This window comes from Patella vulgata, chromosome 3 (assembly GCF_932274485.2).
Source record: "Patella vulgata chromosome 3, xgPatVulg1.2, whole genome shotgun sequence".
In the NCBI taxonomy this organism is placed as follows: Eukaryota; Metazoa; Mollusca; class Gastropoda; family Patellidae; genus Patella; species Patella vulgata.
The window spans coordinates 52,296,761-52,317,134 of record NC_065881.2 but is presented as its reverse complement, the minus strand read 5'-3'; the positions used below and the strand labels follow the sequence as shown (position 1 = coordinate 52,317,134).

The 20,374-nt window shown below is 35.0% G+C and overlaps 2 protein-coding genes across 7 annotated transcripts in view; both read right to left on the bottom strand.

Moving 5' to 3' along the window:
• The window catches only part of LOC126816024 (glucose transporter type 1), a 47,114-nt gene extending 44,755 nt beyond the window's left edge, over positions 1-2,359 (bottom strand). The window contains exon 1 of one of the 2 annotated variants that reach the window (XM_050542158.1): positions 2,256-2,359. The gene's annotated coding sequence lies outside the window, so the exon portion shown is untranslated. The remainder of the gene's footprint in view (positions 1-2,255) is intronic. The other variant, XM_050542159.2, reaches the window with a different exon arrangement.
• A 1,961-nt stretch (positions 2,360-4,320) lies between these two features.
• LOC126816021 (NADPH oxidase 5) overlaps positions 4,321-20,374 on the bottom strand; it is a 28,363-nt gene continuing 12,309 nt past the window's right edge. For all 5 annotated transcript variants that reach the window (XM_050542155.2, XM_050542150.2, XM_050542154.2 and 2 more), the window contains 12 exons: positions 18,181-18,331; positions 16,437-16,647; positions 15,766-16,163; positions 14,406-14,581; positions 11,582-11,773; positions 10,624-10,756; positions 9,730-9,849; positions 9,129-9,193; positions 8,138-8,203; positions 6,641-6,850; positions 5,375-5,644; positions 4,321-5,114 (listed from right to left, as the gene is read on the bottom strand). In XM_050542155.2, coding sequence (XP_050398112.1) covers positions 4,983-5,114; positions 5,375-5,644; positions 6,641-6,850; positions 8,138-8,203; positions 9,129-9,193; positions 9,730-9,849; positions 10,624-10,756; positions 11,582-11,773; positions 14,406-14,581; positions 15,766-16,163; positions 16,437-16,647; positions 18,181-18,331 — 2,124 coding nt within the window. In that variant the 3' untranslated portion in view covers positions 4,321-4,982. The remainder of the gene's footprint in view (positions 5,115-5,374; positions 5,645-6,640; positions 6,851-8,137; positions 8,204-9,128; positions 9,194-9,729; positions 9,850-10,623; positions 10,757-11,581; positions 11,774-14,405; positions 14,582-15,765; positions 16,164-16,436; positions 16,648-18,180; positions 18,332-20,374) is intronic.

Genomic DNA, 20,374 nt, shown 5'->3' with positions numbered 1-20,374 from the left:
ATCCATACTAGGACATCCTTGGTCACATACATTTCTGATGTGTATGAACAGAGCACATAATTTTGGGCAATCTATTTGATGCCCGTAACAAGTTCCCGGGGATGTAAATCCCAAGGACGTAAAGATGGCTCATAAAAATCATTATGCGACCCTTCCATATAGATGTGTGTATAATTTGACCAATTTTCATTTGTATGTGGACTTAATACATGTTTTTGGCTGTCTTTGGGTTATTCCCTTTGTCCACTCTTGACGCAAGGGTGATGTCGACTAGGAGAACGGATAAGGGGTCCAAGGGTCGCTATTGACATGTTTGGGTTACATAACGTGAACTTATTAAGACTACGGTCACTGATCATTTTCGAACTGTCTGCCAATTTTGTCTTTTTTATCATTCGCTTTGACACGTTTTAAGCTGGAAAATTGTTGAAAGAAAGAACACCTTGCTTCCTATGGAAGATGCTCCCATGTTTTGCGGGTTTATAAATATGTGGAGATTATTGCGAGAGATGGTTACTTTAAATACATTTATTTGGAAGAGCCTTGTTCTAATTTTAAAGAGAGTATTATTCACGTGTTTGTATTAAACCATAATAAAAGAAAATAGCGAGACATTTATTTTCATAACTTTTTAATAATTGTTTGGATTAAATTGTTGCGGATACAAATCTTGTATTTACAATTACACATATTTAAGTTTTAAAATGTTTCTATAGATCTTGATTGTGGGTATTTAGTATTTTCATTAAAGTTCATTTTGGTCTTTCTTTATGAGGTTATCATTTTGAGATATTTTGAGTAAAAATTGCGTCACATGATTAGCTGACAGGTCAATGCGTATATATTTTCTGTGTTCTTGATATTGTCACCGAGGTTTGAAATATACAATCTCTTGAATAATATCTGAAAATATCTAACTACGGTAAAATATAAAAATTAAATTCATGAAGGTTGATAGTTTAGTTCAAATGAATGGGATATATGAATTACATGTTCACCATGATCAGTTTGGCGAAAAGGAATTCTGCCATTTTTTAGTTCCCCAAAGGTTGCATGTTTAAACAAAATACATTTAATAATCATAGAATACTGTTGAGATGACAGGATGTTGTGTTTCACGACTTAATGTGTGACAGATGTTCCGAAACCGTATGTTTACATAAAATGAAACAAGTAATATTCATATCATTTTTAATTACATAGACGTATCGGATAAGAACATAACATAGCTTATGGGTTGTTTTTTTTTTTTGCAGATCTATCATTTGAAGCTCTAATCAGACATGTACTGATATACATGATTGTACTAAAGAAAAAATAAATTCAATGTACACAGTTATCATTAGAATCTGGTGTACATCCGGCTTCTCACTTCTAGAATAATGAAATTGTGGCTTTAGTCAAATATCTAAATAGTTTAGATGTTTTTTTGTCATTCAGATCATTCGTTGGATGTAAGGTTAGATAGCGTCAACATGGGCCCCAAATTTTAGTACAACTAAAAATACCTAACGTCTTTTTATTCAAAGCCCAGAATAAAATTCCATACATTTAACCCACACTAAGCACTTGGGTCGTTGGAACTTTCGTAAAAGATTCAAAGGGGCAAATTTGTCTAAAACTGACACATAATAACAATCATTTAAAGAGCCGGTTCCTATCCCGTAGGTCGATGTTTCGTTCTGTTTACGTGCGGAACGACGTTTCGGGCACAATGATTAAGGCCACTGGGGTTAAATAGATGCTGAGTGCTGGTAATGGAAGCTTTCTGCTTAGGATTGGTGTTAACAACAACCTCTGTGGGCGAATCATCGCTGGTCGAAATGTCGGGCATTCCATTTGACGAGGAGGGCGAAAAGAGGCTCGAGGGCATAATTGTATGCCAACTCACATAGCCACTACTTTCGACTAAATGAAATAATGAACTGAACTACTACATTCAGTTTTGTTCACGAACACATAGGCCTAGGCCTACACAGATAATTGTGTGTTATTAATACAAAAGTGCGCTAAGATGCAATAAATCGTAACTCTATGACATAACAGTCTAATATTGTCATATAAACGTGAAATATTTGACTAAACCGCCTGGAACACATTGCATCATGACGACTATGCGAACATCCAGTCGGTTTGTGATTCGATAAACATTAGGTTTGTGATTAGTGCGTGGAACAACCTAAAGATTTCTAAGCCTACTTTTTCAATTAAAATGACGATAATGTGTTTAATGCAGATATAAATTAAGGTCTTACCGGCTATCTGTGATATGCTGTCCTGGTCTTACTATCCAGGTTGAAACATGTGTGACCGGTACACAAAACTACTGAATGGATAAATACGAGCTGTTGATAAACGAGTGCATTGTGACTATAGTCCGTTTCAAAAAAGTACCCGGTCAGAGAATTGCGGTGAAACACGAATCTTTGATTGTATTATGTTTCAAAGTTTATATATTTGTATGTTCAAATTTATGGTTTATTTTTTAGGGAAATGTTAGTATAAATTATAAAGTTGTGAATATATTGTTATATTTAGAACCTGAATATTTAACACTTTTCAACGAATACATGTATGTCATTGCCATTGGGTTCGCTCCCGGTATTGACCAAGAATGTTCCTCGGGATTTTCGGGCGTATTTTTGCCTTCTCAGTCGTGCAGGACGGACACTGTCTAGTCGTTGAAATGGCGAAAAGGCACCCTTAAAAGTGGCTCCAGGCAAAGCTTTTTAATCCATAATCAATTCAGTACAAATCCGTATGGTATCCAATTAAAAGAAAGGTAAAATTAATGTTTTATAAGATTTTTGGCACTTTATTTTACCAACAAGGTGAAATATAAATTTTTGATTTCAGTAATTTCACTTTATCCGTTTGCCCGAAAAGTCTGGAATTAATACATAAACACTGTATTGTATCCAGTATATTCAAAACTATCATCCAACGGCCCGTCCCTTTGCTGTTTTTCACGATTGGTAAATTAATGAATCCATTCATTTTTTGTTTTCTTTTAGACTTTCCTTTAATAATCTATGGAATACGGTGAAATTTTAAAGATACCCTCCTGCGTACAAATTGGTTGATTTTTAAAAACCTAGTGAAACTAATTAATCTATGAACAATTTGCTTCAAACCCCTCTCAAAACATTGTATTCGCGAGGAAAATCTATTAAAAGAAGTGATGTTTGCGTCACCTGACTTGGCTGTCGCGGTACATAGTGTGGGTACGAAGCCGGGGATAATTCATTGCATATAAAAGACGATGTCATTAATCGCTGCCCATTTACCATAAATGTCGAAGCCTAAGTAAATTCGGGGATCACGCGGCTAAGTGTGTAAGACGCTGACTCACTAGCCTGGAGGTCGGGTGTTCGATCCCTGCATTGGCCGAGAAATTTCATCCAGATTTTCCGGCGTGGTCCCCCCTTGTCAGTGATGCAGGACGGTGGGCTGACAAGGCAGCTGTCTAATCCTTCGGATGAGACGAAAAACCGAGGTCCCGTGTATACATTGGAATGCACGTAAAAGATCCCTTGGCAGTTGGAATTCGATATAAGAGTAGGTGATAGTGCCGCTGCCCGGGCAAAATTTCCCTCATAGAACACTGTATGACGTATGCCCGTCTTCATTAGCCCAGCATAGGAGCAGAACAGTAGGACGTTAAACCCGATTTCATTTCATTTCCTTCCTAAGTAAATCATCGAATTGTCCCCTGCTCACGCCCTTTCCGTGTTTTGTATCTCGGAGACTGTTGCACGTTTAGGTCTCTCTCTTTTTCCACGTCCACTCATCACCTAGTTTATCAACATATACATCAAGCACTCCCTAACGCCAAGAGCTCTGACAAACTACGCGTGCAACCTATGACGTCACTCGAGCCGACACCATCTCGTTTTTGTCATGTGCGTGCTTCATGGGTGTTTTTTCTAGAAAGATTGGGTGTCTCTACTTTCCATATATATAAAAGAAATTGCCATACTGTTATTTGAATAACCACCCGATAAATACTTTTGTGGGAAAGTATCTTTAAGCAACACAACAGTAGACTTTTCAGTAACAAGTTTTATGAAAATAAGTTATAATGTTCACAGTTTTATACAACAGAGTGGCTCAAATCCCATTTCGTCCACAAGAAAAATTGTTGACTATAAATCTACTGCTACTAAACACCATACGCTACTGCGAATTTTTTAAATTAAATTTTATTACCATGTTAGTCCATTGGCATTTTGTATGTCGAGGGTATGTCATGAATTAGTAACTTGTATTCTCTAAATGCTGAATAGTCATACACTAAACAAAAACAACATAATATCGTATTAAAATAATTTTTATTATGAAAAAAATATGATTAAAAAAGCAACTAAACGGTTTTTTTTAAAAGTCGTCGATATAATTTCAAATAGAAGATCGAGGGATATACACCGTCTGTTTATTTAAGAAACTTTATATACAACAAAAATCATGGCTATCCACATTATTTACATAACTTATATACATAATATAACTATTTACAGTACATATCATAAAAATATCACCTATCAAAATTATCTTTAAATATTTCAAATACGTACATGTATATGAGAAGAAAAAAAAATTGCAAATGAAATGTGTTAATATTTAAAAATGTTCACTGTATAACGAAACAAGTATTGACAGGGCCATGTATTGTCTTCTTAAAGGCATATATAAAAGATACAAAAATGAACATAAAAAACATAGTATTTAAAGACAATCACTATCATTATGTATTATGCATCAGTAATCTCAGTCAAACTATCTTAGCTTCTCGTATATAAATAAAGTAAAGAATGACATGAGCATTCGTTTTAAAAGCTCGGTAAAAGATAATTGTTTACTTATTTTAAAAAAATAACTTATTTACATATTTAACATTTCATAACAACAAAACAAATCTAAACAATAACTGGTTTGGACATAACAATATATAAATCACAGTATTTAGATGCATAACATTCATTTTAGAAATTTTCTTTTCGAAATCCAAATTTGAACTTTTCACAATATTCTTTAATAGTTTTACCAACAACTGGAGCACCACAAAAGTAAACTTTGACCTTTCCATGTTTTTTACTGGCTATAGATTTAAATAGCTGAAAAACAAATTATATAGAAAGGTTGTTTGAAAGGTCGTTACAATGGAAATGACGATCAGGTGTGATTGAGACTGGCACGAAGTAAATCTTACTCCATTATTACCAACACTGACATACATGGAAACAACGTTGTTTTATTAAGGAATTGATGATATTCATATAATTATAACAAACAATGTGTAACTAGTATCATAATCAGAAAATGGTGACACATGCACGAATTTCATGATGACCAAGCTAATGCACAATTGACATACCTCATTAAAATCTGGTCGTCCTGGTTTGGTTCTGGTTCGTAAACCGGTTAATAAATCTCGTTGTTCTTTCTCGTGAATTAAATCTAGCGCCACTTGAAGACCTATGCCCTTCATGTCAGCTTTCTGAACAGCGGCTGTCATGTACATGTGTAAATCTAGAATTGTATCAAGACGGCCGCCTTGCTTAACTTGTTCCAGTTCCAACTGTGTCAAGAGACTGGTAAACCACTCAAAGGATTTCTGATCTCGATTGATCCAGACAAAGTCAACCTGCAAATGATAAGATGGAATAATATAATACATGTAGCCTGCTATTACCAAGAAGAAACCTCAAAGATTATAATGATGAAGACATTCGGTGATAGCATAAAGAATTTGATTAAATCAAATAGGACACAAGTTTCGAAAAGTTGAATTTCAAATCAATTATGTAGCCTACAATAATTCATGCCGTAAACAAAATCTATGTTTTTTTTAATAGAACTTAAGCCCACGAGGCCTTTGTTTAATAATTCTAATGTGAGGATCGGACATATATTATGTTAAATTCGCTGCAAATAGATTATCATTTTTGACCAATACAATGTTATCAGGGACGTCGCACCTTCTTTTGATAGTAAACAAATTCATTTTGTGGGTTATCTCCCCTAACACAAGGCCCAAATACTTTGTATTTAACGTTTTATACAACATAAGGTCACCGGAAAAGCTTCATAAATTTTTCAAATTAAATGCAAGTAATTATGTCCTTTAAGTGTATATATCCAAAGCCGCCCCGACTTTCAGACTGCAAGTTACTTCGGGCATAGAATATACCCCAAAGATCAAAGAGATTTACCCTTATAGGTTTATAAATAAGTATAACACGAACCCGAATGTCAATATTACCTGCAACAGGTAAATTTCAACTTTAGTAATTTTCGCCGTTCTTCGTGGGTAGTCGTAACTTTCCGTCAATAAACAATCTGTGACGTCATTTTAGTACTTCTGCTCATTATTCAGTTTATATTTCTATGAGCATGTTTATTGACGGAAGGTTACGACTACTCACGGAGAACAGCGGTAATTTGAAATTTACCTGTTGCAGGTAATACTGACATTCGGGTTCGGGTTATACTTATAGAAAGGATATATTGACACAATTACTTGTATTTGAAAAATTTATGAAGCTTTTACGGTGACCTTTAAAGTCCCGTTAATATTATTATTATTACGACTTTCATTTTAGATTTGAAATGGGGTTTTAATTTAGTTGAAATTGCTCACCTTTTTAAGTTTCATCATACTGCCTGCAGCTGGTTCTGTAAATAAATGTTTACATGATGGACAGGTTCTTTCCATGGAGTTAAATCTGTAGATAATACTCTGTAGAATGGATGCAAACGGGGTTATTCCTATACCGGCACCAATTAATACAGCATGTTCTGTCTGGAATATTTCTCTCGTACTTGTGCCATATGGGCCATCAAGATAAACCTAATAAAGATAAATATAAAAGAATCTGTATTTTACGTTAAAATATGGCACAGAGCGAGAGCGAGAAATGGGATTTAACGTTCACTCGTCACAAACTAGGTCATTTCGAGACTAACAGATGGTGCAATTATCATTTCAATAATTTATCAGTGGGAGGCAATCGGAGGACCCAGAGAATATCCACGAGGTGATATGACGCACACTGGGGTCCAAAGACATTGATTCTCAAAGCGAACATACGTCAGATATGTTTCATAAAGTAAGTTGCATTACCACTGTATTAAAATGGTTGCAGCAAATCCAGCACCAGGACCAAATAACACTTGGTGAATAAACGAAAACGCATGCGGTAACTGTGTGTGATAAGATTTATTGGACCCGAACTGGAAAACAAGGGTACAATTTATCTCGAAGAGTGGGCCAAACATAGCGAGATCACTTTTCTGTGATATCACCCAAAGAATGAACGATAGCGAGAACTTGTATTAGCTGTTTCACACGAAAGGCAAAGGGCAAGTTTCTTAAACGATACAATTTTTCAACAAAAAAAATGCATTCAGTATTTAGTTCATTTGATTTATAGTTTTAAAGGAAAACTCATTATCAAACGAATCGTATGCCGGCTGCAGTAATTATGTCATTTGCATCTTCTACCGCAGTCTAGACGTCAAAATCAATAATAACTACTTAATTATAAGAAACTACCACCCCCAAGGACCTATTATGGCTGGTTTTTGAATTAGACATTATCAATACCCATCAAATATCACAACTTACAGAATAGCCAAGATTAGTCGTCCGTATTAAACGTCGTCTATTCTGGGTGATAAAAACCCTAGACAAATTGATTTTGTTATCCAGTTAGCTTATTCCTTAATTCAGCGGCACATCTTATTAGATTCAATACATATTTTCAATAAAATAAATGACCAATCACAAATTGTTATTTTATATACATCCGGGAAATTGTTAGTGGGCTTACGATGTCGCACCGTGAAAAATGGAGAAACGGGTTGATGGTTAATTTAAAACAATGATCGACACTTTACCAGGTCTTGACATGAACTGATGCACTAAGGTTGCTGGATTAACTAAACTTATCCCTTGTTATGAGATTATGAAGGCTATATGCACCAGCAAATTCTGCTTACTCTTTCTAGAACACCCGTTACTACTTAAATACTCGTAGTCTAAAGTGACTCAGTGAGAATCATTTCCAGTATCTTAATTCATCTTTGACCAGAAGCAGTAATTATGAATTATTGTAAAATTAAAAAGAATAAATACCTCAATGTGAACTTTCTTGCTCGTGTCTTTCTTTCTTCGTACAGTACTTCTTCTATTGTGTTTTGTCTGTGAAAAGCGAGAACAAACATTTAATGTGATTTAAAAGTCTTCTCGATATTTCACCCGATTAGATTTTATTACATACTTCGAGAAGGTATTTGTTGAGTAATAAAACCTTCTAGTAGTTTATCGAGGGCTGTCCGTCCTTACCGCACGGTACAAATATTATCACCACTAGAAGCAACAAATTCCAGAACAAGCCAGAACTCATACCAAAATGGCCGCTTTATACAAATGAGTATTTAGGGGAATACTAACCAGAACCCTAACCCTTTTAAGAGAAGTAAAAACTAAATTAGACCCAAGTTCAGTCTTTTAAAAAGGGTAAGGGTTAGGGTTCGGGTTAGTTATCCCCAAAATTCGCATTTATATAAAGCGGCCATTTTGGACTTCGGAAGCACCCGAACCTCGATAAACTACTAGAAGGTTTTATTTGTACCGTGCGGTAAGGACGGCCAGCCCTCGATAAACTACTAGAAGGTTTTATTACTCAACAAATACCTTCTCGAAGTATGTAATAAAATCTAATCGGTTGGATATTTTACTTGGGTCATTTCTGAGACTAAAACAAGATATTTCTATGGCTATTTTGTGTGCAGCGGTGAAGAAACATTTTGCTCTGCTCTTCTTTAAACTCCAGTTGTCAAGGGAAATCTTACGTGCACAACTAATTTGTTTATGTGACGTCCGTTTTCCACTATCCGATAGACTAGACACATATTCTCTGTCATATAAGAAGTCCAGACCCACACACGGCCCACAACCGGTGACGTTTCTGCATATTTTAAATTTGAATGAGACTTAAGACTCATTTCGATCGATCAAGTATGTCAGAGACATAACATCAAAGGTCATGCCTTTTATCTATTAACATGGCAAACTTTTATAACTCATATATTCATACATTCATATATAAAATATCATTACTTACCGATCGCCTGTTAACTGAACCTTCTTTTATTCCCTTCTCTATTTTATCGAGACCGTCGTGGAAAGCTTAAAATATATAATATTATGCTAGTTACAAATAAGCGTCTATATAATATGTTGAAAAGGAAAGGGCTAATACCCCGAATATCTTTGGACAGTTGGAATTCGAAGAGTATGAGAACTTTCTGTGCTGCCTGACCAAATTGTACTCTTACATTGCAGGGAAACCATAATGATTAAATATACAAGGTAGTCCCCCACCAATGGTTATGCTGCGGGTCATGTCGTGATTACGGTAATTACGAATTTTGGACTTGAAAATATTGATTAAATCATATTACCAGTCATATTTGCTTCTTGCAAAGTCGAGTATAACGTTAAACTTTGGAGTATAAGTATAGCTAGTAACCTGATACCTGGCGATACTTTCCCGTCCAAAACTCGTAGTTATCGTAAACACGACATCAAACGCAGCGTTAGTATAGCAATACATTCTTCCATTCCAATTTGGTATATGCAAACCACTCCAGTTCCATGCAACGTTTTCAAGCACTCGCTTATCCGACACCTACTACAAACATCGCCCGTGAATATATTCATACCTTTGTTAATTGTACCCTTAATAGATCGTCTATTCGAGACATCTGTTCCATATTTTTCCATATATTCATATAAAGATTTCGTCCAGTGACCAGCAGATCTAATATGTAACCACAAAAAACCTAAACGAAAAAGAAATAAGACTATGTTTACCGAACTTCAAAGGGTGGTTGCAATTATTTTGAGGTTTTCTTAAAATAATTATTATGTATAAAGCAATCTGATTAAAATACATATCTATATTTCGTTTCGTTTTTTTATCCTTTCGATGGCCTTCACTACATGAAGATCTGACCGGTTATAGTAGAATGTGTCAGGGGTCATACGAGCGGAGTTTGACCCTACGACGTCGGACAGTTGATGTTTCTAGTGGGATACCCACAGTTCCATGCACCGCATGCCAAGAACTCGCCTTAACAGACCGTTTCATTGGATAATCCCTCACATTAACTAGAACGCGGGTTATATAACAACCCTTCCAGATGGCCAGATCTATTTCTTAAGACCAACTTCAAGTTTAGTCAAAAGTCATGGTACACAAGGCTAGCGCAAATTCCAACCCTAACCCTGGGCCTAGCACTAACCTACAATTTCGCCAACAAAATCACATGCCCTAACCTTATTTACATCTCAGCGACCTTGACGAAATATTGAGTTAGCCTTAAAAATAGATCTAGCCCTTCCAGATCCTAGTGTAGTTAAGGCTAGTAAAACGAAATTTAGAACTATAAATAATCAGATTGTGTATAACGAAAATGTCATGTAATTCTTCAGAATTCCTACGATATATATGTATAAAATACATACCCAACACTTACATTAGACAATATAAACCAATTTTGCAAGGACAAAAGTCTGGCATTTCCAGACTGTATCTTTTGATATTCTTTACTTACCATCCATTTCTGGAGCACTACTTATGGTAAATGGGTGCCATTCGGATTTAGCTAGAACTGGTATCTGTATAAACAGATAATCGCCAGGTTTAAAATCAAAATTAGCTGGACGAGATATTACTAGATGAGTGACCTGAAAACATACATAAAATAAGGTGAATTTTAGTTATATTTTATTTTGTGTTATTCATCAGTTTTAAAGGTGTTGAGAAAAGATGTCCTTTCGATATCCTGGGGTCAATTCAGTGGAGTTGGAGTTGGTCGTTTTTTTAGTCTATGTAGTGTTTCCTAAGTTGTCCAACTTTTCAGAATTCTTGTACATATACTTATTAATACAATTTTTTGAATCTTTCTATACTGGTGTATACGTCTATGACCTGCTTATGAGGCGAAACTCCGATAGAAGACTGTGTTAACTCTTTATTTTATACCAAAGGATTTTCAATCAATAATATCCTCTCGAGTAACATCGACTGCTGTTGAATTGTTTTATGAAGCCCCCAAGGAGTTGTCAAGGTGACAATCTGTGTCCGACATCTGAGGGCTGTGATGTAGACGTTTGTTATGACAAGACGATCAGAGTCGAATTATTACTGATTAGCTTTCTTTTGTCAAGTTAATTAGTTTGTGATGTTGTAATTAATACCAATCCATTCAAACAGAAGGGCGTTTTAATTTTAATCAGAAATCAACACAAGACTATTGGCATTGAATTTCGACGACGAATTAACGACTTCGTTATGTTTTATGTACCAACTCAAAAGCTTATGGTCTGGAAAAATATATTTTTTTAGGAACAATTTAACAGCATGGAAGGATGTAGCAAGTTTTTCGGCATAACAACATTGGTTTAGTATACAACATATATGCATAGTTATAATATTATATAATATAGAATTTTAACTATACAAGACCGTAAAAGTATACAATATACACAAATATATAAAATGTATCTTACCCCTGACGGTAACAGATTGACTTCTTTGATGAAAGTTCTTCCGTGGGTTGCTAATTTCATTGGCTTGGATCGTAAAATACTCTCAAAAAAGAAGATAATGCCAGGAACTATAAACCATTTCCAGAAATCGCCGGCATGGATGATTGTCAGTATCCAGAATGGTATGTATAACATATGAGTATAATAAAATATCTGTAAATAGAGTTTAAAAGCAACATGAATACAAGAGTTATGTCCCTTTATCACACTGTCACCTCGGTGAAGGTAGACGTTGGTATTTAGATATTTCTTTCACCCAAGATCGAATTTATCGTGCCACATCTCACTCATATTCCGATTCATTTTATAGATTTTCCCCTTAAGTGTTTCGTTATCCAGTCCATGTTTTTATGTGAATGTCTAATCGTATACAGTCTACAATGTTATATTGTCATGATATGTGTCTGCACTCGACACAGACACTTGCCCTCAAGAGAGAACGGGTTCATTTCGAGGGTAAACGGCACAATCCCTTCACGGCAGGCAAATTTTCGCCCGAGGCTTGTATCTTTAACTGCTTTGGACTTTAATTCACGACAGCCGCTGTTGTACTTTTTTGTTACTTCAAACTTTTGAACCACATATCGAGTCCTATTTGTGCTTAACCCCGATCAATTTGATTAAAACACAGATCCTATTTCGTTTCGTTTTTATAGTTCAAAATTTCGTTTTACTTGTCTTTACTACACACGGTGTGCACTAGGATCTGGGAGAGTTGTTATCATTGACGTGTCCTGGATGATGTGATGGGTTAGCCAATGAAACGGTCTGTTACGGCGAGTTCTTGGCCTTTTGATGCACGGAACGGTGGGTAAAACACTAGAAACGTCAACTCTGATTGATTAATCAATGTCCGACGTCATATGGTCAAAAGCCCCTCGTACGACCCCTAACGTGACCTTCTACTACAAACGGTCAGATCTTCATGTAGTGTAGGCCATCGAAAGTATATAAAAAAAACGAAACGAAATAATTTAAATCAGAGTGAACCTCGATTAGAAATTATATTTTGACATTTTTAAATGTATGTACAAAAGTAAAGGGATTTTCTATGTGTATAAAATGATTGTACCACAATACCAAAAGTGTCCACCATCATGAGACAATGTTAGGCATTGAAATAAAATTCCAACTTGAATCATGATGTGAGGTCATCCTTTTCTTCAATTTGAACTACTTTCGAATGAATGTACATGTATATTAAAGGAGCATCAGATAAGGTTAGATAAATAGCTGAGAGTTATCGCTATAATAGTCAAAAAATAGATAACGAAAACAAAATATGCTGAAACTTTCAGTCAAATTGCTTCACTCTGAGCCGAGATATTAGCCATTGAATTTTAGGCTAGTCTCACTCGTCAGTACTGATGTTGTTATAACAAAGTCTCGATTATTCAATTATACGTTAAATTATCCATGACAAAATGTGTTCAAATCCAATAAATATCACAGGCTAACGATGGTATCAAGAGTTGATTATGGTCTGGATAAGTTAATTAATTTCCAATTAATAATGTAGATAACATTTTAGGCCCAAAGAAAGACCTGCAATAGGCAGGTTTAGCTCTTGCATAATTTAAACGCCAGTTAAAACGTTTGATCAAAAGCGTCACTGAGTAATATTAAATTTTATAACTTTAAAAATAGTAACACCGACCACAGTTCACGCGGTGATCTTATTTACATACATTCTTATTTGGTTATAAAATTAACAGACCATTTCGGCTTCCCAGAGATCTAATCAAATGAATCAATAACTATGTCGGCCAACGGAAATATTTTCACTGTGGTAACTTAATTTTTTTAACCACAGGTATGACATATCATGATCAGCCGTTCAATATTTACATACAAAAACACGAAAAACGACGGGGTAAATATTCGGCCATAGAACCACCCGTGCCAATAACAAGGATGCACTTTAGCTGGGAAATCTAAATTTCTTCGTAGGATATCAACAAATCACCACCATCACCCGGAACAAGGAGCGATCACGCAAATCGTGTAGTCGAGATAAAACAGTGACGTTTGTGTTTTATGTTGTCACCTACCGTTATCAAGAAGTTCAATTATAGTTGTTAATCATTTCAAGTGTTTAGATATAATCAAATATGAAATACAAAACAAATCCATGAGACACTAATAGTATGCTACAACATCCGGCTAATAATCGTGTTATTATTCTTTTGATGTTCTTCATGACTCTACAGATGACGGATCATTGATAACTCTTTTTTCACATATATTTTTTTTATTCTTTAGATAATCACCACACAATAGTAAAGATGACGAATCATTGATAATTATTTATTAATAGGTACCTTTATTTTTCTTCTACGCATTTAACGTAGTCGTAGAGTCGATATTTAGAAGGACAGTGTAGTATCATTTACCCTTGGACAACAAAACATCCCACGCTATTTAAGTTAACAATTGGTCCAATTACTTGCAAGGTGGGTGATCGAGGAATAATATCAGGTGAGACATGAATAATTATTACAGAGCACTGATTACAATACATCAATTAATAAACTAAATAAAACGATGTAAAACTGCACTGATATAAACATCGACATGCATTATTAGACACATTTAAAATCCGAGGATATGACTCGACTCCACTCTCGATGAACTATGAACGATAAATTAAATGCATCGGGGTCTTAATGATATCTTGCTTCTAAAATTATGGACTAATATCAGTTGCTGTCTTGTTTTAGTTTATTTTCCATTGAGGGATTGGTTATTTTTTTTTATTCTATGCAAAATTGTACTGAATATTTACCTCAAAATGCCCACTTCTTCTGACAAAGGACATGGAACATATAACCATTACTACTAAAATAACCACTAATACAACACCAGTTAAAGGTGCAGTACCGGCAACCCAGCCCAATCCAGCTTTAGTTGTAAATATCACATCAACAGCCGTTAACCCAGCGTCACTCTGCCCCACAATCACTGTATAAGAAATTTTTAATTAATAATTATTAAGCCATGAGAGGAAGGGATTAACAATAAGAGTCATGGTAGGAAGGGATTAACAATAAGAGTCTTATATAAGAGTCACGAAAGGCGATAATTAACAATAAGAGTCATAAGAATCACGAGATTCGATAATTAACAATAAGTCATGGGAGAAAGTAATTAACAATAAGGGTCACGAGAGGAAATTATTAACAATAAGAGTCATGCCAGGAAGTAATTTTAATTAGAGTCACGAGAGGATGTAGTTCCGAGAGGAAATGATAATTCCAAATAAAAATTTAATCTTTTAGGTTTTGTTCTATAACTAAAACCTGCCTTCATTGCCAAGTCGGAGGAGAACAGTGGGAAATTAAACCACATTTTATTTCATTTCATTTCTATTACTAAAAAATAACGAAATAACACATCAGATTAACCCAATTCAACATGTTATTTTGAGGTAAATCAAAGTTCAAAGTTCATAGGACGATAAATATTTGAGATAAAAATTCTGTAGCATAAGGTGTGATAGCAGTGGGACGAAAATTTGTAACGATTGTTCTGCACTTGAATGAAAAAACGAGACGCCGAAGAGGTGTATTGAATATAAACCACTGGATACAGTTAAGCATGATGAAAGCTTATCGTCCCAGTTGAATTATTTAATACAGAGTACAAAAGGGGAATATAAAACTGCAAATTAGACAAACGGGTGGTCTCTATGGAGTCTAAAATATATTTACACGTTAATGGTTTAAGCGGCATTTAGTAACTGAATGATAATAAAACATGACACAATTGTATGAAATACAAGTTACTTAAACTTAAAGATACATTATGGGAGATTAGATAAAGAGCTGGCAGTTCTCACTATAATAGTTAAAAACTAGATAATGTAAAGGGAATTTGATGAAAATTTCAGTCAAATTGATCCACTATGAACCAAGATTTTAGCGTCTATTTTAAATATAAATATGAATATAAATCACTTTAAATACAATCGTATTACATTAATGATAATATTATGTGCTTTTAGACCAACTTTCGTTTATTTTAAGGTTCAAAAGATTAAAGCCATATGATCTTTAAGTAACTTGTGTTTCATATAACTGCATCGTGTGTTATATGTACACTTTGTTTGCGTCTATAGTAAACAGTAAAAACAAAGGTTTACGTACCTGCATTCCCAATGTGACCGAATGTATGTATAGCACTGTGAACAGCTATCATTATTCCAACAGTTTTATGGAAGAGAATATGTTGGTCCAAGGGAAGAATACAGTACGCCCACTGCCAGCTCCGTAACCACGTGATACACTTTCTGAGCATTAGCACTAATATAAACATACAGTTAAAATTGAGACACATTCCGCTACCACGGGCAATGATGATAGCAGTGTTTGAATTTCTGTAGTTATAAGCACCGTAGGCATATAGTCCAATATTTGCCAAGAAATATATAATGTAAAAAATGATTTTCTTTAAATTGTTTCTTATGTATTTTCCTTGCAAATATCTAGGCAGTTCACGTTTTTCCTTGGCTGCTGTGTCACCTGGTTTCAACCATTGTGCTGCACTGTAGAATGGATAGAAAACAGGTCATAAGGTAAAATGTAAAATTGGTCGGCTTTTATGAGAACTTAATTACAAGTGAACCAAAGCAACAGGAAACACTATTTAAAGGGAGTTGTGCCTTAATATGGTGATGTGTAAACGAGATCGCCTTCTAAATGTACGCCATTCTTACGAATTATATACAGTTCAAGAAAATTTTCCTATTACCTGATGGTAATTTTCCATGCCATTTTTTTTTACAGGAACACGCTTCGAAAAATAACTTTTCTATTACCTGATAGTTAAATTTTCTAGAACTTCTGGATGCTGGGTGAGAACAGCTTCAAGTTTCTCAAAAGTAATCTGGCCGGTTCCATCAGTATCCGCAGAATCAAATAATACTTCAGTCAGACGATCGATGTCAAAGTCACTCATTTTAATCGAACTCTCCTGGACACATGACTCCAGGACTGTTTTAAGTTCATCAATATCAATATGACCATTACCTGAAAAGTTACGAAATTCAAAACTAAGTTTTCAAGTTTGCATTAAATGATGATGGTGCCAGAGCAATATAAACCACTGTAATGAATCCTTTTTTTAATTTTGGGTTTTAAACATCAACATGAAGTTAAACAAGCCAACAGTGAGGCTGATGTCCCCCGCCGAAATAGGAAAATAATTAGAGAGTTATTGTGTTCCAAAGTCTCAGCAAATCAAATTGCTTATCGCTCTGCTTAATCTGAGCAGAAAATGCTCATTATCGATCTTAGTCAAGGTATTACTGTAATGAAACTATACACCAAGTTTCATCACTCTCACTTAATTAGAACTAAAGTTATAGTGTCCCAAAGCATCAACCAATCAAATTGTTTATCTCTGCTTACCCTAAGCGGAACGGACAGACAAACAGACAGACGGACGAACCCATTTTAATAGTTCCCTGCTTTCTTCGAAAGGCGGGGGACAATAAGCATGAACATTTACTCAATTCGAAGATCAACCAATCAAATGGTTTATCTCTGCTTACCATAAGGGGAACGGACAGACAGACAAACAGACAGACGGACGAACCAATTTTAATAGTTCCCTGCTGTCTTCGAAAGGCGGGGGACAATCAAAGTAGGAGAGTTATTGTTTTCCAAAGTCTCGACCAATCAAATTGCGTATCGCTCTGCTTACCCTGAGCAGAAAATGCTCATTATCAAACTTAGTCAAGGTATTACTGTAATGAAACTATACACCAAGTTTCATCAATCTCACTTAATTAGAACTAAAGTTATCGTGTCCCAAAGCATCAACCAATCAAATTGCTTATCTCTGCTTACCCTAAGCTGAAAATGCTCATCTTCGAACTCCATCAAGGCATTGACCTAATCAACACATACACCAAGTTTGAACATTCTAGCTCAATTAGGAAGAGAGTTATCGTGCCCCAAAGTATCAACCAATCAAATTGCTTATCTCTGCTTACCCTAAGCGGAAAATGCTCATCTTCGAACTCCATCAAGGCATTGACCTAATAAACACATACACCAAGTTTGAACATTCTAGCTCAATTAAAAGTTATCGTGTCCCAAAGCATCAACCAATCAAATTGCTTATCTCTGCTTACCCTAAGCGGAAAATGCTCATCTTCGAACTCCATCAAGGCATTGACCTAATCAACACATACACCAAGTTTGAACATTCTAGCCCAATTAGGAAGAGAGTTATCGTGTCCCAAAGCATCAACCAATCAAATTGCTTATCTCTGCTTACCCTAAGCGGAAAATGCTCATCTTCGAACTCCATCAAGGCATTGACCTAATAAACACATACACCAAGTTTGAACATTCTAGCTCAATTAGGAAGAGAGTTATTGTGTCCCAAAAAGTGTGACGGACAGACAGACGGACAGACAGAAGGACAGACAGACGGACAGACAGACAGACAGACAGACAGACGGACGAACCCATTTTAATAGTCCCCTGCTTTCTTCGAAAGGCGGGGGACAAAAAACGATATTTTATGGATTGTAAACAAATATATGTACTTACCATCTATATCATATATATTAAATAGGAATCTAATCTTATCTGTGGTAGAACCACGCGTCAACATTCGTAATCCGTCCATTAGTTCAAACAAATTGATATTACCATCCCCGTCTTTGTCAAAGAATTCGAAGAACCTTTCGGCAAAAAAAGACTGAAAAAGTAAAATTTAACCGTTAAGTTATAGTGGTTTCCGTCAATAAAAATGTCAAGCTTGCATAATTGGTGTCTTCATATAGCATTATGATGCCCTTTATATATAGTGTGAGCATCCACACAGAAAATTGGTTACATTGCACAGTATAACAAGATTGAGACTGGAAAAGAAAAACCTGACGAATAGGTTTAAGGCTTCTAATTTCATTATTTGTCTAACATGTCAGCATGTTTTCAGAAACACGGTAGGTATTTGTTTAGACAATTCGTTTGAAGGGGTCGAAATCACCTTTCATTTGCATTAACTATAGCACGTACGTCAGTATGGAGGCTCAACCCCCCGACTTATTCTAAACATTTTAAAGAGCGTTCATTCATTGCCCACTGGTTTTATTGACAGAGAGTCATTATCTAAAGTCTAAGTCAGACAAAACACCTTTAAATTCATGTCTGTTGTTGAGAAGAATTTATTTCTATTGTATCAGATAAATTGTTCGAGCTTCCGGCGATTAATAGGATACTGTATCTAATACTAAGTTATATAGATCAGCCTGTAGAAATAAATAAGCCATAGTTATGAAGTTATGAAGAAGAAACATTTGTTGGTTCGACAGTTTAGAACTGTTTATTTTTTTATTTACATTATAAGATTCTTGCTATTGGTCTATATAGTTTATAGCTTTGTATCTTTAGGGCATAATCCAGGTTTAAGGATAATTTCAAAGATAAGCATGGTCTTTATAATATAAAATCTACTTACGTTAAGAAGACATTATTCGCATATGTACACTACATGAATGTTTTTTTTCTAATTATGTGATTTTACGTAAGATTTGTTTTATTATAACGGGGCATAAATTAAAAGTAATAAATCATTAACCTAATAGTTTATGAGATTGATCACTTATGACCAAAGATATTGATCGGTTTCAATCAATTATGTTTTGTTCAAAAATGTATATTAAAAATATATGAGCTATAAATAAGATTGAAATATTGTGTCTTGTTTTAGTAATTGAGGCACACACTAGAAACGAGAAAAAAATACCTAAAATAATATGATACACCCAGTGACGGACTGGGTGGGTGGGGGCTGTACAATGAAAGAGTGAAATTTTTAATTCAATTTTTGTGAAATTTGCAATAAGCTATGTTACATTTACACAAAAGGTATATATCATCTGCTTTTACAAATTTAAAATGTCTTTATTTCTCAAATTCCTCAGTGTCAGGTCTTTGGGGCATACACTCAAGGGGTTGGTCCGGGGCATCACCAAACCCCTGCACCCAACTGTTCACAATATAAAAACCTAGATATTATGCACGGATATATTAACCCAGACATTATACATATCAAAGAAATATATAATATCCATGTCAATCCAGATAATATATATAACGATATAAATAAAAGACGAAGCACTAACATTTTGATTTTATCTTAGGAAAATTTACTTAACGTATTTTAAAGGAACTAAATCGCTAATATTTCGGACCTAGAAATTGACACAACTGGGCCACAACACATATAATAATGTAATATGAACGTATATAAACTGATTTACATTCAGCCGTTTCCGTTTTTACTTTAATTTCAAAACAGTTATGTTCGGCGAAATATGGCAAAAGTCTCAATCGAATAGAAATCTCTCGCGTCTGGTAATTCGAGTCTGCACTGATAGTATTCATTGCGCATGCTCTCCATATAAGAATATGAAGTCACCGCTTGACATGACTTGTTTAATATGTCTACCCTCATTCTTCGAGTCCCTTGTTACGAATGACGCTGAAACGCATTATGGTACACGATTCGTGTACCAATGGTAAACTATTTATTTTGTCTTGGATATTGGAAACCCATCTTTTCGCGGTAAGATCACAACATCAATGTTGATTGAAATTGACAAATAATTTGTGTTTTCGATGTTGAAGATTTTGGATGATATTGAGTTAGAGACTTAATTACTTTAAATTTAGTTGGCCATTATCGCTTTGGAGATTTTGTTTGGTTGTGAAAATGATTTTGGGTGTGACGCGATCT